General features: G+C 39.7%; 1 protein-coding gene across 4 annotated transcripts in view; it reads left to right on the forward strand.

The window, feature by feature from the left end:
• The window catches only part of GEMIN2 (gem nuclear organelle associated protein 2), a 41,003-nt gene extending 18,344 nt beyond the window's left edge, over positions 1 to 22,659 (forward strand). For 2 of the 4 annotated variants that reach the window (XM_036346388.1, XM_036346374.1), the window contains 4 exons: positions 853 to 921; positions 5,679 to 5,789; positions 7,495 to 7,553; positions 18,480 to 18,843. In XM_036346388.1, the coding sequence (XP_036202281.1) occupies positions 853 to 921; positions 5,679 to 5,789; positions 7,495 to 7,553; positions 18,480 to 18,519 (279 nt within the window). In that variant the 3' untranslated portion in view covers positions 18,520 to 18,843. Of the gene's footprint in view, positions 1 to 852; positions 922 to 5,678; positions 5,790 to 7,494; positions 7,554 to 18,479; positions 18,844 to 21,423 lie in introns of those variants that run through there. The other 2 variants (XR_004973653.1, XR_004973654.1) reach the window with 2 other exon arrangements.
• The last annotated feature ends 2,836 nt before the right edge of the window (positions 22,660 to 25,495 follow it).

The following is a 25,495-nucleotide window of genomic DNA, read 5'->3' on the forward strand; positions in this document are numbered from 1 at the left end:
ATTGCTATTTCTAATTTCAGATAGCATGTGTATTCTATTACAAATAAAATACAGTTGACCCTTGAATAGTACTGGGGTTAGGAACACTGACCCACTGCAGTTGAAAATCCACATATAACTTTTGACTCCCCCAAAACTTAACCACTACATACATTTCTTGGATAAAATGGAGAAAGATGGATTTTGTTTCTTCAGACTTTTAGGACTAGTGACTCTCCATTTAAAGACCACCAAAAGAGTTTGTTTTGTCTTAACATAACATTGGATATCCTTGTAAGAGGAAATTTTTATACTCTGTCTTAATTTTACTGGCTGACAGTTTCACTTAATTGATCATTTACATTAAGATACCATAGTGGTCACACTAAATTCCATCAGAATGTTTTTAAGTGTCCAACTAAAAATAAGCCAGATAATATTTTTAACAATTTGACACATTCTGTCTGTATAGTTTTAAAGCAGATCTTTCTCTAGCTAACTTTCTGTTCCAATTTGTACAATGTTTCAATGAAAATAAATAAAGGTATTTATGCAAAGACTTTTTTTAAGAGCACATGGAATTTTTGAAGTAGTAATAAACTAAATTAGTAGTTACAAACTAAATACTAGGATTTAAATCATGGTATTGATACTTGAAAGTGTGTAAGAATATTTATCTTAAAAGCCTCTTCTCACTTAGTGAGCCATCTAATCAAATTACTACATAAAGCCACAGTTTTCTCTGAAAGTCTAAAGACCGAGGCCACTTTAAATATCAGAGTTGCTGTCTAACTAACTTAATGAAACTCATTTTGAACTTGTCAATGTTTTACTACTAATGCAATTCTTCCACCTCCTCCGCCCTTTTTTTAGGCAACAGTAACCAGTGTCTTGGAATATCTGAGTAATTGGTTTGGAGAAAGAGACTTTACTCCAGAATTGGTAGTGTTACATCTTTTCATTTTCATAATTCAGACAAAATTATATACTCTACAGTATTTATAGATATGTATGTATTATATATATTTTTTATACCTCTGTATAATGCAAACTATGTTTGTTTGCAGTGAAACAAGAAACTTACACTAGAATATAAATCAACATACTACTTTCTTCATTGAGAAAGTCTTGCTTTGGGGGGAAAATGTTTACTGAGCAGTTGATTTTTATCCTGGGACAGACTGCTTATCGCGTTGCAGACCAGTAACGAATTAGCAACCAATCTGCAGACCCCCATTTTGAGTGGTACTGGCTTAAAGAAGTTTGAAATGCATTTTCTAAAATCTCATTGAAATTAACTCACAAAAGCATGTCAGAAATAACAACAACAATAGCACTTTGTGCCAGATATGTTCTAAGGACTTTGTATGTAATAACTCCTTGAATCCTCTAATAACCTATCACTATTATTATTTCCATTTAATAGATAGGAAACTAGAGAAGATAGGGATCAGTAACTCGCTTAAGGTCATAGAGATTATAACTGGCAGAACTGAGATTATGCCTACGCAACCTGACTATATACTTTAGCAACTATGCTACACTGCCCCTCTATTTTATTGCTTCATATTCACAGCTCTTTTTTTTTTTTAACCTTCACTAAATCTGAAAAATACAGATTACAAAATGATAGATTGAACCACCATATGGAATTTCCTTCAATATAATTTTTTTAACCTTCAAAATGGGGTAAATTTGGTGGACATTATATAAATTATCTACTTAATCCCCTGTTAAGTTTTATCATCTGAAGATAGATTTAATTTTTAGAAACAAATATTTTTCACAGTTGAGGATATCAGCAAAGAAATATATCTGAGCCTGGCTGATATGGCTCAGTGGTGGAGCTTCAACTCATGAACCAATCCTGGTCAGGGCACATGCCTGGGTGGCTGTCTTGATCCCCAGTGGGGAGTGTGCAGGAGGCAAGCAATTATTTCCCTATCATCAGTGTTTCCATCTCTGTATCCCTCTCCCTTCCTCTCGAAAAAGAAAAAGAAAAAAAAAGTCATATTTAAAAAGAGTATATTTGAGGCTCCAAAGCTTCCTGTCAAAGCATAAGATACAATCTCTGCCCTCCAGAAGCTTATCGTCTTCGGGGAGAAACGGTAAACCAGCGTTGCGGTACCGTGTGTAAGTTTCCCAGCCTGCCATTCAGCCAAGTGAAAGTGGCTTAGAAAAGTCTCTTCCATAAGTATAATGGCCATATTCTTTTTTTTTTGTTTTTGTTACTCCTCACTAGAGGATATTTTCCATTGTTTTTCAGAGAGAGCAGAAGGGAGAGAGAAGTGGGGAGAGAGAGAAACATCAATGTGAGAGAGACACATTGACTGGTTTTCTCCCGCACATGCTCCAACCAGGGGCAGAGAGTGAACCCGAAACCCACGTATGAGCCCTTGCCCTTGACTGGGAATGAAACCTGAGCCCCTTCAGTGCACAGGCCGATGTTCTGACCACTGAGCATTCTGCAAGGTCATGACCATATTCTTTATCACTAGATTTTTCATTTTAAGTTTTTATATTTCTTTTCCTTTATTTTTATTTATTATTTTTTTGTTAATCCTCACCGAGGATATGTTTTCCATTGATTTTTAGAGAGTGGAAGGGAAGGAAGGTGGAAGGAGTGAAGAAAAAGAGAGAGAGAGACTGGTTGCCTCCTGCATGCACTCCAAGTGGGGCTGGGGAATAAACCTGCAGCCGAGGTACATGCCCTTGACTGGAAATCAAACCCATGACCCTTTGGTGCCCAGGTCAATGCCCTAACCACTAAGAAACACCGGCTTGGGCTATTTCCTTTCTTTTAAATCTCTACTATATAACGTGTACTTTTTAAAGGAAAAAATATTCATGTTTAAAATCAGTTTCTGATTCAGTGGTCCTAGGTGTCTTTTACATAGTTATAATTAATGTGTGTGTATGTATACATATGTGTGTATATATTATATGTGTGTGTTTTTATAGCTACATTTCAGATATGTATTTCTGTATGATAATGTAATTCACATAAGCACCATTGTCTTAATATCTCATAATCTACATTGATTCATTATTGGCCATTTGGATTCTTCCTTATATTTTGCAATCATGGCTAAAATATAAACGTATCGTAATTTCCTAGGCTATTTTTAGAGTAGAATTATTGAATCCAGCCTTTGTTACATTCCACCAGATTACTTTCCAAAAGAAATGAATGAGTTTATAATGCATCAGTTATGGGTGCTTAAAGTTAGTTCTCTTCCCTGCAACCTTAGTTTAAGTTGAACCATATGAAATAACCATTTTTTTAGAAGTTAAAAACCTTTGATTATCAATAATTCCATATGATGGTTCAATCTGTCATTTTGTAATCTGTGTGTTTCAAATTTGGTGAGTTTATAGTAGTACTTTAGAGTCTATGTAATTTACATTTCTTTCAATACCAGTGAAACAGGATGTTTTTTCCACGCACTGGTACATTAGCTATCCTTTGCTCATATTCTTAGGCTACTTTTTCATTGAAATCTAGATATTGAACTTTAAATCTAGATATTGAACTTTAAATTTTATACCGTTTCCTTCTGTCTGATAATGACCTCTTGTCTGTATTACTTATCTGTTTTCCTTCTCTTCCTTTAATATTTATTTTTTAACTTTGTTGTAAGATTTTAAAAAATATTTTTATTGATATTTTAGAGAGAGAAAGGGAGAGGGGGGGAGAGAGAAACAAACATCCATGCCAGAGCGAAACATCGATGGGCTGCCCCCTGCACATCCCCAACCGGGGATCAAGCCCCCAACATGGGCCGGAATCAAACCCGTAACCTTTCCGTGCGTGGGACGACACCCAACCAACTGAGCCACGCCAGCCAGGGCTGTTGTAAGATTTTTTAAAAAACTTATAAAGATTACTAGAGGGTGATAAGTTTGGCTTCTTCTGTTAATTAGTGAAAGCATATTACCAAAAAGTGTAGCTATATTTGCCAGAGAAACCATTAAAGTATTTTTGAGCCATTGACAAATGATTTACTAACTTTTAACCGGATTAATCTTTTGAGTCTTATTTTGAGTAATATGTCTCTTAAATCAATAGTGTTCAGTTCCCCTATCCAAATAACCATATCATCAGCACTCTAGTATTGAGAATATCAGTGTTTAAAGTAAAAACCATATAAACTAGCAAAAGGGAAAAGGAACCTTTCTAAAACTTCTTTACTTGGTATTACTTGGTATTGACTTGTCTTAATAGTTTTTTTAGAAATGTAGCCTTATTTTTTTAATATATTTTTATTGATTTCAGAGAAAGGGAGAAAGAGATAGAAACATCAATGATGAAAGAGAATCATTGATCGGCTGCCTCCTGCACACCCCGTACTGGGAATCGAGCCCGCAACCCGGGCATGTGCCCTTGACCAGAATCGAACCCGGGATCCTTCTGTCCACCAGCTGACGCTCTATCCACTGAGCCAAACCAGCTAGGGCATGAAACTTTATTTTTTAAAGCTGTGTGTTTTCATAGGAAAAGGTGAACATTTTTATTTATTTATTTTGTTAACCCTCACCCAAGGATATTTTTTCCATTGATTTTTAGAGAGAGTGGAAGAGAAGGGGAGAGACAGAGAGACAGAAACATCGATGTAAGAGAGACACATTGATTGTTTGCCTCCTGCACGTGCCTGACTGGGACTAGGGATGGAGCCTGTAACTGAGGTATGTGCCCTTGACTGGAATCGAATCAGAGACCCTTCAACCTTCGGGCCAACACTCTAACTATGGAAGCCAAACCAACTAGGGATAAAGGTGGACATTTTCAAAAGTAGCAGAAAGTTTATCTAGATGGTGGGATTTCAGGTTCATTTTTTCTTTGTGCATTTTGTATTCTTTAGTTTTTCTGCATTTAGTATTATTATTTTTGTAATTAAAAAGAAAAACCCATTTTAAAATGGGATGGGAATAAATTTAGCTTGCATGGCATTTATAGAAGTATCAAAACATTGCTTCATCTAGAATATAGTTCCTTTGTATAGACCCAGGGGACAAAGTTATAAAATTATAATATGAGCGGACCAAAGGGTCTCAGGTTTGGTTCCTGATGAAGGGCATGTAGTACCTTGGTTGCAGGTTCAATCCCTGGTTCTGGTCCGGCGGCCCTGGTCAGGGCACATGTGGGAAGCAACCAACTGATGTGTCTCTCTCGCATCGATGTCTTTCTCTCTCCTCCTCCTCCCTCCCTTCCACTCTCTCTGAAAATCAATGGAAAAAATATACTCACTCCTTGGGTGAGCATGAAGAAAATAATAAAATAAAGTACATTTCTGCAGGCAAAAAAAATTATAGTATGATTTGTATATCTGTCTATAGAAGGCAAAGGAAAAATGTATCTTAATTTTTCAAGGTTTTATACACATCTTAATGCAGTTTTCTACCTATGATTTGGGACTATAATTGTAATAATAATCTCTGAAATCAACTCTTCGGGGGGTAAGAATATTTTGAAGTATCTAATGTTCTGTGTCTAAAGTTAGAAGATACAAAAGCTATCACCTGGCTAGCTAGATGACCCTTTGTTATCTATATCCAAACATTATACAGTTAAATGTTCTGTTAAATGTATGAAATTATTCATAGCAAATAACCAGACACAACTTTGAACATTTTAAAAATTAGTTAAAACATGATGATGCAATGTTTCCCTACTTACTATTTTTTAAAACTCTATTTAGGGAAGATGGCTTTATGCTTTATTGGCTTGTCTTGAAAAACCTTTATTACCCGAGGCTCATTCACTGATTCGGCAACTTGCAAGAAGATGCTCTGAAGTGAGGCTCTTAGTGGTAAGTTGCAATATATGGTGATAAAAGATTCCAATGAAATAAGAAAACATGGAATATTTTATCAGTCAGGATTAGATTTGGTCACATAATAGAAAAGCCTCCAAAAAACAGAACTTTTTCTTCGATAAAGAAAGGCTGAAGGTAGGCTGATCACATTTAGGATGGCAGTAACCCAGGCCTTTGAGTTCTGCCATGTGTGGCTTTCATCCTCAGCTCACCTCAAGATCCAGATGGCTGCTGGAGCCTTGGCCACTGTAAGTTCATTATAAGCAGTCGGAAAGAAAAGAAGGCCATCATCCTCTTTAAGAGACTTCCCAGAGGTTCCACAGCACATCTGGCTATGTAGCTCATTGGCCAGAATTTAGTCACATGGCCATAAGAAAATGGGAAATGTTTACTTTTAGCTGGGTGGCAGTGTGCCTGGCTGAAAATGAGCTTCATAGTAAGGGGACATAAGAAACTGGTGTAGTCACCTAGCAATCTCTAGCCCAATGATTGATTTGAATTTCTCCCGTCAGACCCTTCCTCTAGCTCACATGTAGCATTACAATAAAAATTGAAGCCCGATTAAACCCACTTCTGATTTTTTTTCATTCCTCCTTCCCCTCCACAAAATATAAACTTGACTATTCCGAAGTTCTTTCATTAGACTATTGTGATGTGGCTCAAATGAACTTAATGGCCTGTACTCGAAGCAAATTCTCGCTATTCGCCAACTACTATTCCCCATGCTTTGTTCCAAGACTTTATTCCCTCTGCAGAAGAGCCTTTCACTCTCTTCCAGTCTGCATCTAAGTACCATTTTTCTCACAACCAGGCTTATATTCCACCATTTTCTATGATACATTTCCTGATCCCAACAACGAAAAAGAATTTCTCCATCTTCTGTTTTTTCGTTATACTTTGTATCTTTTCTATGGCACTTTACACATTTTCCCTTTCATTAAAGTTATTTTGTGGATATTTCATCTTCTGTGCTACTAGCAGTTAATATGTCTATTCACTTTGCCCCATATGGTGCTTGGTACATGGAAGAATTGAGTACAGTAACATCATGGACGTGTGTCCCAAGTTTGAATTAATATATGACATGTCTGTTATAGCATTACTCAATAGGTTATTGTGACTGTTCCTTGAAATGTATAAAAATAAATTTCATACTCTGTAAGACTACTTTCCATGTATCTTAGGTCTGTCATTTTAACAAACACTTGAAGTGAACTTTTTAAAATGTATAGTTCAGGAACTACTTCCATCATAATTGAGAGCCCTGATCTAGAATATTTACTAGTATGTCTTAATGCTGGAAGCCAGAATTTTCACTCCTTCTCAATTATAAGTTCTCTAAAATATTTACATACTTTTTCATTACTGTCCAGTTAAGACATAGGCTTTTTTGTTGCACTACTTGGAACTAGGAAAGACATTCTCCAATGTTATTCTCAGAGCCCTTAATTCTTTCTTCTGTTCCCTGTTAAATATATTTCTTTAAAAGATGATCTTAGGTATTTCTTGAGGGATCATTAAATCTACAGTTTGGTCCTTTTTCTTTGACTTTTCCTATTTCTATGTGATTCTTACTGTCATCTAATACAATTTTCATATTTTGCATCAAAAGAAAATTTGTTTCAAAGATATTAGGGGGGACCAGACTACATTTTGAGTTCTACCACATGTGGCTTCTTCTCTTTCTTTTTTTTTTTAGAACAGCAAAGATGATGAGAGAGTTCCTGCTTTGAATTTATTAATCTGCTTGGTTAGCAGGTAAGTAATATTTGGCTTCTTGCTTTGTATTAGTATTTTATTAATGGTGGTAGAGTTTTATTTACATTTTACAAGTAGAGGAAATTGAGGTGTAAGAAATCATAATATATGTATCACAATTTTTTTTTCTATAAATAATGCTTCAGTGAAGATCCTTATACATACAGCTCCATTATTTCCTGAGGTTAAATTCCTAGAAATAAGTAAAGGGCATGTACAGGCATGCACTGCTTAATATGGTGACACATTCTGAGAAGTGACCCATTGGTTGGTTGCCTCCCATCTGTGCCCAACCAGGACCAAGGAATGAGGAATGAACCACAACTGAAGTATGTGCCCTTGACTGGGAGTCGAACCCGTTCTAACTCCGGAGCAACCGGCCAGGGCTGCAGTTGTATTTTTTAAATTACCTGTGTCCTTTGTTCATTTTCGGTTGGGACATATTTTTATTTAGTTTGATTGCATTACTTACATTAAAATTCCACTTGGAATTTATTTGAAAACTGTTTCATAGTCCAAATTCTTGTGTCTGTTTATTTCTTTTCTTTTTAATATATTTCTATTGATTTCAGAGAGGAAGGGAGAGGGAGAGAGAGAGATAGAAACATCAATGATGAGAGAGAATCATTGATTGGCTGCCTCATGCACACCCCCTACTGGGGATTGAGCCCACAACCCACGGATGTGCCCTTGACCCGAATCAAACCTGGGACCCTTCAGTCCACAGGCCAACGCTCTGTCCACTGAGCCAAACCAGCTAGGGCTATTTCTTTTTTTTTTAATGTATTTTTTATTGTTAATAGTATTACCGATATCTCCCATTTTCCCCTACTTTCCCCCTCCTCCCAGCCTTTACCCAACCTCTAGGTCTTTACTATCCTATTGCCCATGTCTGTGGACTATGCATATAACTATATAAGTTCTCTGGTTTATCTCTTCTCATCCCCCCAACCGTACATTGAGGTATGTCACTCTGTTCCTGTTTATTTCCTTACACATATATAAACACTACATACACATTTTTTTTAGGTATTTTTACTGAACTAAATATTTTTGTTCTACTGGTCAGTGTTTTTATTCTAATGCTAATACCTTTTTAAAGATTTATAATATATTCAAATATTAGGACGGTAAGTAATCCTGTATCCACTTTTCCCTCCCCCACACAAGACACTTCTTTAGAGTACACACGTATTCAACATCTGGATCTACAGTTTTGTGGTTGCTGATAATTAACACTTACTGGGCACTTTGTGCCAAACATTTTTCTTAGTGCTTCCTAACAGAAACTCATTTAATTCTTAGACGGTAGGTACTATTATCAACTTACAGATGAGGAAACAATGGCAGAGAGAGAGGTTAAATAGCTTTCCTACCATCACAAAGGTAGTAAATGGCAGGCAGAGCTAGAATCCAAACTCAGACAGCTTTACTTCAGAGCTAAGCTCTTAACAGTGCTGATCACAAGTTAACACCTACCTCGTCTGGTGGTAGTAAGAGTTAAATGAGAGGCTACAGCAAGCATTGTCTTAGGCACTATATAGGCTATATCTCTAATCCTTATACAATTCAAGTGTTTTGTTTTTTTCCTTTTACACCAGTTCAGAAAAATTAAGTAATTGATATGGCTCAGTAAAGTAATACTTAATGAAACCAGAGACTTAATCATATTATCTGCCTGCTAATTCACTGATATTTTATAATATTGTGCACATAGGAGACAAGAAATATCCAGTGTATTGGTTATGATTCTTTTCCCCTCAAAAAGTTAGGTAAATGGAAAAACTTCTAGACTAGAAAAGTTTCTGAGACATAGGCTTCACTCAGGAAACTTTATACAAGATTATAGCAAGTTTGAAAAAGATAACATAGGCCTAGACTCTTTGCTGCAGCAGCTTTAATATAAGTATCAGATATTATAAGTCTCTCGTGTTTTTTATTGTTAGTTTTGTTTGTTTTGTTAGCTTTAAGGCAATAACTGCTAATATCTACTCAAATAAATGGAATCCCATTTTACCAATGATAATGATTTTTTAAAACTTATTGTGGAGATTTTCAAGCAAATACAAATGTAGTAGAATAAATTCCCTTCTGTTAGGGTAGCCGAAGGAAGAGTGCACGAGGCCAAAGGAGGTAAAGAAGTATGAATTTATTAGGTCATCTGGAAACCCAGGTGGGCTGAGCCCCAAAATGGCAACAGCACCCAGGGACTGGGAGTCAAAGATTTTAAGACGTGGAGTCTGAAGACAGGGGGGGGGCAGTCAGAGGAGGGACATAAAGAGGTAGGTTCCAGGGACCTGGAGGGGAATGGAGAATCGAGTGATTGGGAGGGTCAAAGGGAGACTGAGGGACCTGATGGGTTGGAGAAGGATGATCAGAAGCCTCAGGGTGGAAAGGTCCAGGGTCAGCAGAAGGGGCTTTGAGTGGAGAAATAGGATTTGATGAGTAGAGCAAGTTTGACTGAGAGGAGGACGATTAGGGAGTATAAAGAAGGCCTGGATGTAGGGGATCTCTGACCACTTCCCATTGCTGTGACAGAAATTGTCTAAGTCCTGGAGAATGTTAAAATCTCAGGCCAGTGTGAATAATTTATATTGTGGACTAGGGGCCCAGTGCATGAACTCATGCACCTTGAAAGGACATGTGGGCCGTGAGGCTGCAGTGAGCACAGGGGCAGGTCTCGGCCCATCCTCCGTGCCCCTGCCCAGCCTCTCCTGCCGAAGCCCCCGGTCCCCTATCTGCCAGCAGCCCCACTCCTGTCACCACCGCTCCCATGCATTGATGGTGTCAGCCCCGCTCTCATCCGCTGATGGTGCGGAGTGATTGGGGCTGGCACCAGCAGTGGGTGCAAGTAGGGCTGTCGCCGGCAGTGGGTGCAAGCAGCAGCTGCTGGCCCTGATTGCACCTCAGGAGCAGGGGGAGGTAGAGAAGCCCTGAGGGGCGATCGGGACCGGTGCCAGGCACTGGCAGCAGGTATGACCTCTGGGTGAGACCGTGGTGCACGGGAGCAAAGAATTTTCGGTAACCACCAGAGGCTCGCCCCAATGACAGCGACCGGTGCCCCATCTTTGTCTGGCGCCCCCGCTCACCTGCTCCACCATCCCACCACGGCCAACGCCCATGCTCCACGCACACCCCTTGGTAGCAACCAGTTGTTTGGTTTTTCTGCCATTTGGTCTATTTGCATATTAGGGTTTTACGTATATATAGAAGATCAGGTGCTTTGCCTGGACCTCTTTATAAAGGCTGAGCGTTTTAAGGTTATGGAGGAGAAATCACAGAGATGTGTTTTCTGGGGGGATGGAAAAAAATTCCCTGTGGTGTAAATTAGGAAGGGGAGGTAAGCAACAAATGGAGACCCAGGGAGCAAGACTAGAGGGAAGGCGTCCCCACCAACTAATCAGGCTCTGGAGAGAGTTCAGTCTAGTCCACGTGGCAGGCATCCCCTGTGATGTGGAAGACTGTGGGACCTGGTCCCAGGGGCCAAAGCCGGACTGGATAGGATTTCTGGCCTAGTGCTTAGTCTTTAATCTGAGACAAGGGGCAAATCGGAAATCCAGTAGTCATTTACCGGAGATGAAACTAGCCGGTGTTGAGTGCGGGGTCAGCAGTGGGAAGAAGAGGTCCCAATCCAGCGTCATCCTTGGCTGGTTCAGGAGGGCCTGTAAGGGAGGGAGGCCTAATTGAATCCGGTCACCATGTCACCCGAGTAGGATTCAGAAGTAAGGCCAGGTTGAGCTGCCCCTGCCTACTGGTAGCAAACTCAGGATGACCGAAACCAGCGAAGACTTCCCTTCCCTGTGGAACCCTCCTAGGTTTCAGCACCAAATGTTAGGGTCACCAAAGGAGGAACGCACAAAGAATTATGAATTTATTAGGTCATCTGGAAACCCAGATGGACTGAGCCCCAAAATGGCACCAGCACCCAGGGACTGGGAGTCAGAGGTTGTAATGGACTCTAGGCAGGCTTTTATTGAGCAGAGAATTCTCCGGGCGAGTCATGAGGGGAAAGATAATGGTCTTAGTAAGTGGAATGTGGTCTTAACAAGTGCTAAGCTAAAGGGAATGTCTGGTGTGGTCTAAAGGTCAGTTCTCAGGGGAGGTGTCTATTCAATTATTCAATCACACCTAACAATCCCCTTTTCCCCAAAACCAAATTCATCACTCAGGTTCAGCAATTATTAACTACTAGAGACCCAGTACACGAAATTCGTGCATGGGTTGGGGGGTCCCTCAGCCCGGCCTGCACCCTCTTACAATCTGGACTGCTGGCTCTTAACCACTCACCTGCCTGCCTGCCTGATCGCCCCTAACCACTCTGCCTGCCTGCCGGATTGCCCCTAACTGCCTCTGCCTTGGCCCCCGCCACTGCAGCTTCGTCTGGAAGGTCATTTGGCTGTCTGGTCAAATTAGCATATTACGCTTTTATTATAGACTCGAGGCCCGGTGCACAAAAATTTGTGCACTTGGAGGGGTGGGGGTTCCTCAGCCCGGCCTGCGCCCATTCACAGTCCAGGACCCCTTGGGGGATGTCCACCTGTCGACTTAAGCCCACTCCCCGGGGGATCAGGCCTAAGTTTGCAGTCAGACAACCTTCTGGCAGCCAGAGAGCCATTGGGGGATGTCCGACTAAAGGCTTAGGCCCCCAAGGGATCAGGTCTAAACCATTTGTTGGACATTCTTGGTGCTGCCACGTAGGTGGGAGAGGCTCCTGCCACCACCACGGCTGGCCAGCCATGAGCCAGCTTCTGGCTGAGTGGCACTCCCCATATGGAAGTGCACTGACCACCAGGGGGCAGCTCCTGCATTGAGCGTCTGCCCCCTGGTGTCCAGTGCGGTCATTTTGCCATTCAGTCAATGTGCATATTAGCCTTTTAATATTATTACTAGAGGCCTGGTGCACAAAAATTTGTGCACTCGGTGAGGTGGGAGGTCCCTCAGCCCGGCCTGTGCCCTCTCGCAGTCTGGAACTCCTCGGGGGATGACCACCTGCTGGCTTAGGCCTGCTCCCCGGGGGATTGGGCCTAAGATGGCAATCAGATATCCCTCTGGCAGCCCGGCAGCCCTCGGGGGATGTCCACTTGCCAGCAGGGAGCAGACCTAAGCTGCAGTCGGACATCCTTAGCGCTGCTGAGGAGGCAGGAGAGGCTCTCACCACCACCGCTGTACTGGCAGCCATCAGCCTGGCTTGTGGCTGAGCAGAACTCCCCGATGTGGGAGTGCACTGACCACCAAAGGGCAGCTCCTGCATTGAGAATCTGCCCCCTAGTGGTCAGTGTGTGTCATAGTGACCAGTCATTCCCAGTCTTTCTGCTGTTAGGGTCAGTTTGCATATTACCCTTTTACTATATAGGATAGAGGCCTGGTGCATGGGTGGGGGCCAGCTGGTTTGCCCTGAAGGGTGTCCCGGATCAGGGTGGGGGTCCCGCTTGGGTACCTGGCCAGCCTGGGTGAGGGGCTGATGGCTGTTTGCAGCTGGTCACACCCCCTTCAGGGTGGGAGTCCCGCTGGTGTGCCTGGCCAGCCTGGCTGAGGGGCTGGTGGCTGTTTGCAGCTAGTCACACCCCCTTCAGGGTGGGGGTCCCCACTGGGGTGCCTGGCCAGTCTGGGTGAGAGTCTGAGGGCCGTTTTCAGGCTGGCCGACAACTGAAGCTCCCAGCCTCTCCTTTTTTTCTTTTTTCTTTTTTATTCTGGGATTTATTTAACTTCTATAATTGAAACTTTGTTGCCATCACTGGAGCTGATAGCCAGCTCTTGCTTGCTCCAGCTCTGAGGCCACAGCCTGCTGAAAGCAGGTATCTGGGGTTTGTTTAGCTTCTATAATTGAAACTTTGTTGCCGTCACTGGAGCTAAGAGCTGGCTCCTGCTCAGTGGCCACGGCGGCTGAAAGCAGCTATCTGGGGTTTGTTTAGCTTCTATAATTGAAACTTTGTTGCCATCACTGGAGTAAGAGCTGGCTCCTGCTCAGTGGCCACGGCGGCTGAAAGCAGGTATCTGGGGTTTGTTTAGCTTCTATAATTGAAACTTTGTTGCTTTCGGAGCTCAGAGCTGGGCCGTGGCAGGCAGGGACCCTTGGCTTTCTCCGTCACTGGAGCAAGCAAGCCTCCTGTTCGCTTCAGCTGCGTGGCTGCTGGCCCCCATCTTTGTTGGCATTTCATTTGCATATTGCCCTGATTAGCCAATGGGAAGCATAGCGAAGGTATGGTCAATTACCCTTTTTGTCTTTTATTAGGTAGGCTATAGGATGTCCCTATTTCCCCCCCTTTTGCCCCCTCTACCCAGCTCTTGCCCCCCACTTCTCTCTGGCCATCACCATACTGTTGTCTGTGTCCATGGGTTGTGCATATATTTTCTTTGGCTAATCCCTTCTTTAAATTCACTGCTTTAAATTTTTATTTTTAGATAAGTGCTTATAACTGCACTACTATATATTTTCTATTATATCATTTAGAATTAAGATATTTTTTAATTGAACCCTTGTAAATTTTATTTTATTTTATTTTTTAAATATATTTTATTGATTTTTTACAGAGAGGAAGGGAGAGAGACAGAGAGCTAGAAACATCGATGAGAGAGAAACATCGATCAGCTGCCTCCTGCACATCTCCCACTGGGGATGTGCCCGCAACCCAGGTACATGCCCCTGACCTGAATCGAACCTGGGACCCCTCAGTTCGCAGGCCAACGCTCTATCCACTGAACCAAACCGGTTTCGGCGAACCCTTGTAAATTTTAGCACAATTTAATAAATTATGCTAGAAGCAATTAGGAGATTTTTCATGTAATGCAGATACATTTCAATTAACATGTTATTAATTTTTAATTTTTTAATATTTTAATGTGAAATAATCTCATACATGTAAAAAAAACTATAAAATACTACAGCATATTATATGTACCCTTCACCCAATTTCTTAGGTGTTAATAATTTAAACATAACCATTATACAACTAACAAAATTTGGAATATATTTTTCTTATAATCTCTTTAATGTTACTTAATCCATTTTCTTCGTTTTTGTTAATCTTCACCCAAGGATATTTTTCCATTGAATTTTAGAGAGAGTGAAGGGAAAGGGAGAGACACATTGATTGGTTGCCTCCTGCACATGCTTTGATAGGGACTGGGGATCAAGCCAGTAACTGAGGTACATGCCCTTGACTGGAATCGAACCTGGGACCCTTCAGTCCACAGGCTAATGCTCCATCCACTGAGCAAAACAGGCTACAGCTTAATTCATTTACTTTTAATCTATATGTGTCTTTATATTTAAAGTGGGTTTTTGTTTTTGATTCACCCTCCTAATCTGTCTTTTAATTGGTACATTTATACCATTGACTTTCAGAGTGCTTACTGATAGAGTTACTACCATATCAGGCAGCTTCTGGGGCTTCTGGGTCCGGCTTGCCTTGCAGACTCCAGATCCAGGGATCCAGGCGGCAAGGCAGGCCGGCTTCTGAGGCTTCTGGGACCGGCTTCTGGGGCTTCTGGGTCCGGCCTGCCCTGGATGGCGGCGCGCTGGCGGCTAGCGCTGTCCCACTCTGTCTGCAGTATGCAAATTAGCTGCCATCTTTGTTGGCAGTTAATTTGCATATCGTGCTGATTAGCCAATGGGAGGCGTAGCGAAGGTATGGTCAATGACCATATTTGTCTATTATTAGATAGGATTATCTGTTCACCAGGATGTTCATCCCCCATATTTTCTGTAACTGGTAGGTAGGTCTAGAGCAGTGATGGCAAACCTTTTGAGCTTGGCATGTCAGCATTTTGAAAAACCCTAACTTAACTCTGGTGCCGTGTCACATATAGAAATTTTTTGATATTTACAACCATAGTAAAACAGACATATTTTTGATATTTATTTTATACTAGGGACTCGGTGCACGAAATTTGTGCACTGTCGGGGGGGGGTGTCCCTCAGCCCAGCCTGCCCCCTCTCACATACTGGGAGCCCTCAGAGGATGTCCTAGTGATGGCTTATGCCTGCTCTCTGCTCCCCTTGGGGATAGGGCCTAAGCCGCAGTCTGACCTCCCTTTGTGGGAGGTGACCAGGCTGATCAGGGCAAGGCACGAGCCCCATCACCCCGCTGCTGCAGCCACTGCCAGTCACCACAGCCAGCGAGGTTTTTTCATCAATATGGACTCCAGTCCCTTCACCATGAAAAAATGACAACTTTTTTTAGGCATTTTCAAGATGTGTCTTTCATATAATAATAATTTCTTTATTATTATTTTTTATCCTCACCTGGGGATATGTTTCCATTGATTTTTAAAGAATGTGGAAGAGAAAGGGAAAGACAGAGAGAAACATCAAAGTGAGAGGAACACTTTGATTGGTTGCCTCCTGCATGAGCCCTAACCTGGGCCCTGGCCAGGGAGAAGCCTATAACCTAGGTACACGCCCTTGGTGAGAATTGAACTCAGACCCTGCTTTTGGCAGGCCAAGGCATTATCCACTGAGCCAAACCGTCTAGGGCAGGATATGACATTTCTTAGCCCTCCAGCAGCGGACCTTCGTTTTTGTCGCTAGGAGTGTGGTGAAAAACCCTAGATCACCTTTTTGGATTCTTATTACCCAAATTACTAAGAATATTACCAGTGGCATACAGGGAGCTTAGCCAATGAGCGGTCAGAAAAGGTGTTTCCTCTGTAGTTCACACCAATCGCTGGCTTGCCTCTCCCTCACCCCCCGCCCCAGGCCTGACGCCTCTGGCCCAGGCATCAGGCCTGGGCAGGGGACCCCCAGACCCCTCCGATTGCCGGCTCCACCGCCCGCCCAAGCCTGATGCCTCAGCCAGAGGCATCGACCTCCATCACCCTCCGATTGCCGGATCGGCCCCTTGCCCAATCCTGATGCCTCTGCCAGAGGTGTCAGGCCTGGGCAGGGGACTCCCATCTCCCCTTGATCACCGGCTTCTGGGGCTTCTGGGGCCGGCCTGCGGCCTGGGATGGCGGCTCGCGCTGGCGGCTGCACTGTCCCGCCCTGCCTGTAGTGTGCAAATTAGCCGCCATCTTTGTTGGCAGTTAATTTGCATATCACACTGATTAGCCAATGGGAGGCGTAGCGAAGGTATGGTCAATTGCCACGTTTGTCTATTAGGATATTTGAATGCCATTTAACAAAGAAAAATCAACCAAAAAAAATGAGTTCGCGTGTCACCTCTGACACGTGTGTCATAGGTTCACCATCACAGGTCTAGAGGTTTGATTATACAAGTGTCCCCCAGAAATGTAATACACTTTAACAGTTGATAGTTCAGTTTTGAAAATGAAATGTATTTTCATAAACACTGCCTTTATAATTATTCAAAGTGTGCGTATACATTTTTGGGGGGACACCCTGTATACCAGTATAGTGTTTTTGTTTATTTGACAAGACTCCATGGACGCTGTTGTATTACATCAGGAGGCACATAATGTCCAGTTGTCCGACTTTTAGTGGTGATAAAGTTGATCACTGTGTTCAGGTAAAATCCATAGCTTTTACCTGTTGGTTTTATCAGCCATTGATGATTGTTACATAGATCCATTATTTCCTTAGGATTAGAAAATGCTGGTTTTTATATTTATCTATATTTTTATAAAACATAACTTCTCTTCATCAATTTGGTTACCCTGAAATATAGTTTACACCCCCCCCCCCAAAAAAAAAAATAGGATACAGGCAGTATTATTTCCATTTATCACTAATTTTTGGAAAATAATGAAGTTGTGGCCTAGCAATCTCCAAAATTGACCAATAAGATTGTTTCTGTTTTGGGATTATTGTTTTGCATTTAGGGGTTTTAACATTTGATATGTTTCAGTCCATTGCAATCAGTATTTTTGATGCTCAGGTTGTTCCATCTTTGGCCAGTCAGGTCAATTCCTATGCTTTTTGTTTTACAATCCTGGTGGTCTTTTATAGTTGTCTTACTTTCGGTATGTCAAGATGATTCATGTATTTTGAGTATTTCTGGATCTGGGTCTACAATCAGTCTTTTCTCCTGGGAGTACTGTTTCTTCTTTTCAAGTAGAAGATGGTATTTCGAGTCTAGAGAATTAGTTGTGCATTGAGTCCTTTTCAGTGAACAGCTAGGAACTATGTATTTTTTAGAAAAAGAAAATTCTGAGTTCAAATTGATATTTCAGTTCTAGTTTAAGATTCTGGGGTTTTTCTTTAGTATTTCTTTTTATCCTATGCTGAAAATTCTGGTTTCGAACAGTGTTAATATAATTATGGCTTTATCCTGTAGTATGCACATAATTATTTCAGAATAACACTGCTACCAATGTCACTGACAGTAAAAATATTGAAATCATTTTAAGAATGCATTATTTTTTGTCCCTGGAATATCTTACTAGAAACATATATCAGAACACTGTGTTTAAGGTCATTTGAAAATATTCTCCTCTGTGTGATTATACTACCAACTTGATATATGGGAAGATTCATTTTGTGGAGTTTGATTCATGTGGTTTTTTTTATTGTTTCATAATTACATAAAAATATTTACATTTTTCCAAGATTAAATTTTAATTCAATGTACATTTGGAGTATTTTAGAATCCACCTTTATCCTCCCTAGCCTCTTTTCTCTCCTGTAATTATCCATTTTATTATTAATTTTTGGTTTATCCTTCCACTTATTCTTTTTAAAAAGTATAAGCAAGTATATATATCTGCATTCCTACACACACTTATAAAAGGTAGCATATTAAACATACCATTCTGTACATTTTTTTCACGTAATAAATCCTGGAAGTCATGCTGTAACAGTAGAGATATTTTGTAAAAGCTTCATAGTCTTCACTGTATTGATGTACTGTAGTTTATTCACCCAGGCCTTATTGGTGGACATTTGGGTGGTTTGCGGCCTTCTGATATTATTTTAAGTAGTGCTGCAATTAATATCTTTAAGCATACATTCAATGATTTCTTTACTAGGTATTTTGACCAACGTGACTTAGCTGATGAGCCATCTTGATGTTGCTGATCTCTCAGGGGTAGAAGATACTTGTGATGAAGGCAGACTGTCTGAGGAAATACAATGCCAATGAAGTGAGATTGCATCACATTTTCAACAGCATGTAAAAGGTCTTCATCCTAATCTGTGCAACTGAAGTTGATATGTAGGATGTAGAGTGTATGGATTTGAACATCTGAAGTATCTTTGGATAATCCCACTAATTTCTAATGAACAGTTTTCTATTACCATGTGTAAAACTGTATGGTGAAATTTTACAAATGTCCTTGATACTGCTTCATTGTTTATTTACAGATATACACATAAAATTTTATTGAAAGTGTATTTGGGTTACTAAAATTTTATTTGACTCTTGAAAAGAAACAAGACAATGGAGAAAGGGTCTTAGAATTAAAAGTCTAGATTAAATGGCAAATGTGTTCTTAGCAGCAAAATTAATCAAACATTTTGCATTTAAACTCACTATTTTTATTTAAATGCTTTATTGTACAAAATTTAAAAAAAAAACATTATATTGATTTCAGAGAGGAAAGAAGAAGGAGAGAGATAGAAACATCAATAATGAGAGAGAATCATTGATCAGCTGCCTCCTGCAACCCCCAGCCAGGCCTGTGCCCTGATGGGAATTGCACTGTGACCCTGATTCATATGTTGAAGCTCAACCCAAGCCGTGCTGCACAAAACTTCTGTTAACAAGTTATTTTTAATAGTACCCTAATAGGTTGACTGCTTTAATTTTTCTGTCAAATATTCTGTTCATATGTAATTTATCAGGTAGAAATGTTTCCTCTTTTAAGTAACAGAAGATCCTAGTAGCAGTGGTTTCTCAAATAGGGGTTTATTTTTTTTCACTTAACGAGAAGTATAGAGGAGCTGGCTACTGGCATTGGTTGAGTGACTCCATGATACCAAGTCTCTGATTCTTTTGGCCTTTCCCTCATGGTAACAAAATGGCCTCTGCAGTCCAAGGCTATGTCTCTATTATCAAAAACAGAAAAGGGGAGGAGGCAGGGCCTTACACATCTAAGTCTTTCTCATACCAGCAAAACCTTCTCCAGAAACCCACAGCAGATTTGTGCTCGTCTGTTGGCCACAAGTATTTAAGATGATCACCTCTAGTTCCAAGAAAGGTCAAGAAATGATATTGTAAGCCTTTCCAGGCTTTCTAATAAGAGGTAGGAAAGGATTAGGAATAAATGTGGTACAGGGAACCAATAATTTTGCCAATAGTTACAAGTAAAGCAGACATAATTTACATTTTAATCTTTTCTGTTGTCTTCAGAAAGCTGATTTTTAAATGTCGACTTAATAGTCCAAGTTGTTTTCTTGCCATAATTTAAACATTCTCTCGTTGGATATCTAATTTGTTTTCAGTGTTAATCCAGTATAGAAAATGCTACCGTGACTGTCTTCTTGTACATAACTTTGCTTTCTTTGGTCCGAGTTCCCAAGAGTAAGGTTGCAATTCATGAGTCTTATCAGTTAATGTTGCATTTGAAAACTTGACTTAACTGAGATTTTTAAAAATTAGGAATTTTTGTTTCTCATCTGATAATTCTGGTATAGGAAGTTCAGGGCTAGTACAGCAACTTTATAATATCTGAAATATCCTGGGCTGCATCCAGATTTCTTTTTTTATCAATTTTAGCTCTCATCTTTTCAGTCATGGTATGGTTGCTTTGTCTCTTATCTCACATCTGTATTCCAGGAAGGATAAAAAGGTACCATCCCTTCTTGCTGTTTATGTCAAAGGAGCAAAGCATTATAAGAAACCCTCAACTTATAATTTGCTAGTTATATTTTCTGATTATAAAGAAAGATGGAAATAGAAATTTTTTTTAGCAGAGCACACATTGCCATTCTTACAAAAGATGGAGTTCTGTTAGAAAAGAGGGGACCCCCCCCCCCCCCCCCGGCTACTAGATAGGTAGCCAGCACTGTCTACTATAAAGAGCTTAGCTTTCCAACCTCTACCACAACCAACTGTTATAGCTTCACATTTTTTTTGTCATTTTGATGCTGGGGGAGGGGGTACAAAGGAGTTGATTTTATTTAATTTGTTAATTATTGTTTTAATTTACATTTCTTCCACAACTAGTGGTGGAACACGTAGTCATGCACACTCCTCACACAGAATGAAATTGCTGAGGACTGGATAGCATACAAAAGAAGGCAATTTTGCATGTGCTGAAGACAAGTGGTATAAGAATTTATTTTAATACAGTTACACCTCTATTTTCTAGCAAGCTGGAGGATTCCCAAATAGGTAAATAAGAACCCATTTTTTTTATTTTATTTATTTATTTTTTTAAATATATTTTATTGATTTTTTACAGAGAGGAAGGGAGAGAGATAGAGAGCCAGAAACATCGATGAGAGAGAAACATCGATCAGCCACCTCCTGCACATCCCCCACCGGGGATGTGCCCGCAACCCAGGTACATGCCCCTGACCGGAATCGAACCCGGGACCCCTCAGTCCGCAGGCCGACGCTCTATCCACTGAGCCAAACCGGTTTCGGCCGGACTATAGTTTAAAAAAAAACTATGAACAAATTCCTGTGCACACGGCACATATTTTATTTTGAAGTAAAAAAACAAAATGGGAACAAATACAATATTTGTATTTGCATGTGGCCCGTGGGCCGTAGTTTGAGGACCCCTGCTTTACAGTATATGTGGGGAAACATTTTGTCACTATAGCAAGTTGTTTTGAAGTCAAATCAGGGTTAAAATCTCTGCAATCCCAGTAAAGACAGAAAAATCATATAGGAGGCAGTGCAGAGTCCAATTCTGTGGCTGTGGAGTCCAATTCACTGGGTTTATTTTACAGTTCTGCTTATTAGCTGCGAAACTTTGGGCCAGTTACTAAATCTTATCAGTGTACTCCTTTTCTCATCTGTAGAATGGGTAACAGCCTTATGAGGACCTACTTCCTAAGGTTGTAAGGATTCAATGAGATAACACACATAAAGAATTTGTGTAAGTGTTTGACTTAAAGTGCTCAAATGATTATTAAGTTACTAATCATTATTAATATGACATCAAGAAAAATTTTCTGGCCTTGGCCAGGTAGCTCAGTTGGTTAGAGTATTGTCCCCATAAGCCAAGGTTGCTGGTTTGATCCCCTCAGGGCACATATAAGAAACGAATGAATGCATAAATAAGTGGAACAAATAGAGTTTCTCTCTCTCTCTCTCTTTCCATTCCTCTCTCTCTAAATTCAATTTTAAAAAGAAAGAAAAAAATATGTTCTGTTCAAGTCTTACCTTCTACTTTTATAAAATGGAAAAAATGCCTACCTCATAGAGTGGCTATAAGGACTAAGTGAAAGATTTATTTTGCATAGTGTTAATAAATGAGATAGTTTTGCTACTGAGTGGCCCTAATTCACAGAAAAGATCAATTTAATATACTAAGGTATAATTCAGAATTGGTTATCAATATATTCCTAAAAAGCAACCATAACATAAAAGAGATAGAGAAAAAAGAAAGTGTCAGCTCTGGCTGGCTGGCTGAGTTGGAGAACCCATTTTTATAATGACTCATTTTGGCATAAGGATTTTTTTTCAGGAATGTAAGGACAAAAAATAGATATTTTAAGGCATTAATCACAATTAAAAGTATCTTCCAATTTTAATGAAAAATTGAAGAAAGTTCATCCACTCTTAACAGAGGTATAAAACCTTAAATTTGTTGAGAAATTATACATTTTAAAGGTATAATTTAGAAGTAGTTATTTTGAAAATAATAGCTACCAAATAGTAATTTAATTACCATTTGGAGGTCTGTGGAACAATGACAAAGTAAATTAAATTGCACCTGTATTTTTTTATTCACATAAAAGATATATATATATTTTTTTTTGGTCAGGAGGATATTATACACTTACTAAATTTTGATAATACTTTTATTAAAATTTTATTAATTTTTAAGTAAAATTATTTCATGTGTCTCTTAGAATAAACCAATTAGAAGCTGACTTATAATAAAATTGATTAACGTTATTTAATCTACTCTCTGGGACAGAAAGAAAAATGTTTTATAGACCCTAGCCAGGTAGCTCAGTTGGTTAGACGTCATCCCAGTATGCCAAGGTGTAGGTTCGATTTCTGGTAGAGGCACATACAAGAATCAACCAATTGCCCTAACTGGTTTGGCTCAGTGGATAGAGCGTCAGCCTGCAGACTGAAGGATTCCAGGTCCGATTCTGGTCAAGGACATACACTCCCAGTAGGGGGTGTGCAGGAGGCAGCTGATCGATGTTTCTCTCTCATCAGTGTTTCTAACTCTCTATCCCTCTCCCTTCCTCTCTGTAAAAAAATCAATAAAATATATTTTTTTAAAAAGAATCAACCAATGAATTGCTTGAATGGGTGGAACAAATCGATGTTTTTCTTTCTCTTCCTTTCTATAAATCAAATAATTTTTTTAAAAATTAAGTCATTTTAAAAAATTATAGAGATGTCAATTTGATCTCTTGTTTGTATCACAATTATATTTTGCTATGCATATTACCAATTGCCACCAAATTTCTAAAACAAATGTTTCCCAAATTGCCCTAGAATGTTGATTTATTTGGGCTGGTAGTGTTTCTGGAAAAAATGGTTCTGCAATCAAATACTAGGTTAAATAATTTTTTTTTTCTGAACCTATAAACATGCCATTAATATGCATTAGAAATCTACAAAAGATGGATTTCCAAAATGCAACTATATATATATAAAAGGCTAATATGCTAAGTGTCCTTCCCTCCGTCTGGGTAATGACATCACGTAGCAACACCCAGCTTCCTCTCCCTGGTGACGACTAGCCTTCTTGCAGTTTCTTCAGCCCAGGAGCCAGCTTGCTTCATAGCCAGCTGCAAATACTTTACACTGTAACCAAATGTCTGTGAAGCATTTTCCCGTGCCTCATCTCATTCGATTCTCACAGAAGTCCTGGAGTAGGTAAATAGGAGACTCAGTGGAATCCTATTTTCTTTTCATTAGCTGGAAAACGGAGATTTAGAAAGTTTAGAGACTTGACTCAACTGAAAAGAAGAAATGGTGGACCTTGAAATGACTTCAGGTTTTCTCACTGCACAGAATATAGTCAAACACTGCTACAGTTAAATATTTTACCTTTTGTTCTCCCTGCGTGAGCTATAATAATATGCTTCGTGTTAATATTTACTACTGTGTTGCTGACAATTACCTGAAAGAGAAGTTGGGGTGCTTCACTGGGCTGGAAAAAGTTTAGCTAAATCAGAAAACAGGTCAAACTAAGCAGGTTTGTTCTGTATCTATAAAAGGCTAAGTTGACTCGGGCATGTGCAATACATATAAAGCTCTCGCTGGCACCAATCGCACACGTGTGTTTCGATCTGTCATTGTCAGTCTTGAATTTGGTTGACACTTCTATTATAAAGAGCAAATAGTGATATTAAAATATTTCTTCTAATTAATTTCCTTGCAATGTACATGAACTCGTGCACTGGGCCACTAGTTTGATCACAGTACTCATTTTTCAAAGAATACTTTGAAAAAGTTGTAGGTTCTATTTAGTGTCTTAACTTTTATGACCCCAACATTTGTGCCAATCCCAGTCTGATGCCTAAATTGAACTCCCATCCTACAGCAGTATTTTAGTCAGATTTGGAAACAATTCACCAGGTAAACCTGGCTTTCAGTTTCTGCTTTCCCTTTCTCATGACATGTTGGGTTCTAATATGGATTGAATATTTGTGTCCCCAAAAACACATGTTCAAATCCCCAAGGTAACAGTTTAAGACAGGGCCTTTGGGAAGTGATTATTGGACCATGAGGGCAAAGCCCTCTTGAATGTAATCAGGGCCTTTGTTTAAAGAGACCCCAGAGAGTAATAAGCTAGTCCCCTTCACACCAAGTGAGGACAGTTAAGAGATACCCCTCTGTGAACTAGGAAACAGACCTTCACCACACTCTGAATCTAACGCTCCTTCTAACCTGTGGGAAAGAGTAAATAAGGGAATAAAGATAAAGAAGACCTTGGTTGGGTAACTCATTTGGTTAGTATTGTCCTGAAATGCCATGGTTGTGGGTTTGATCCCAGGGCAGGGCACATACAAGAATCAACCAATGAGTGCATAAATAAGTGGAATAGCAAATCAATGTTTCTCTCTCTCTAAAAATCAATAAATAAACCACAAAAATCTGCCACCTACCAATCTGGAGTGATCTGCCTTAAAAAAAAATCTATAATAATAAAAGTGTAATATGCTAATTAGACTGAACATCCTTCCGAGGCTGCTGCTGCGACGGCTGGGGCGGCAACTGGGGATGCCGCCTCGGCCCTCAGAGCCCCTTGCACGAATTTTGTGCATTGGGCCTCTAATATATATATATATATATATATATATATATATATATATATATGATAAATACTTCACGAGCACTTCTATGCAGGGGGAGAAAAATTGAAAGTTGAAACTGTAACAGGAATAAGTATAAAAATTTCTACCTAAAATACCTAATATTCTTTGGCCCTGGAGTTACTGAATTCACATTTAAACTAATCTATATTTCAATTTTATTATATTAATGGATCTCTCCAGGACTGAATTCTATTAAAGTAAAATTATGTTTTTGAGTAAATTTAGGCAGCCTGATATGACATATCTCACACACATCTACACTATACATAATGAAATCCTTATATGGGCCTCTAGTATATAATGAAATACAAGCATAAAAATCCTTAATAGAAATAAATTATAAGCAATAAAATAAAATCTTATTTAGTGTGCTGTTTGCTTTTTTTAATAACTAAAATTCATAAAGGAATCAAAATTTGTTCATTCTTACACAAATGATTCTGACTCTTTTTATGCTAATTTATCAAACCCTGAGTTTTGCTTTTCTGTCTGTGGTTAAACATATCTCCCTAAGCAAGTAGAAATGTTAAAATAAGGATCCTACAACTTGGTGTTTATTTATTTGAAATTAAGATTTTTTCAT

Source organism: Myotis myotis, unplaced genomic scaffold (genome assembly GCF_014108235.1).
Source record: "Myotis myotis isolate mMyoMyo1 unplaced genomic scaffold, mMyoMyo1.p scaffold_m19_p_1, whole genome shotgun sequence".
Lineage (NCBI taxonomy): Eukaryota > Metazoa > Chordata > Mammalia > Chiroptera > Vespertilionidae > Myotis > Myotis myotis.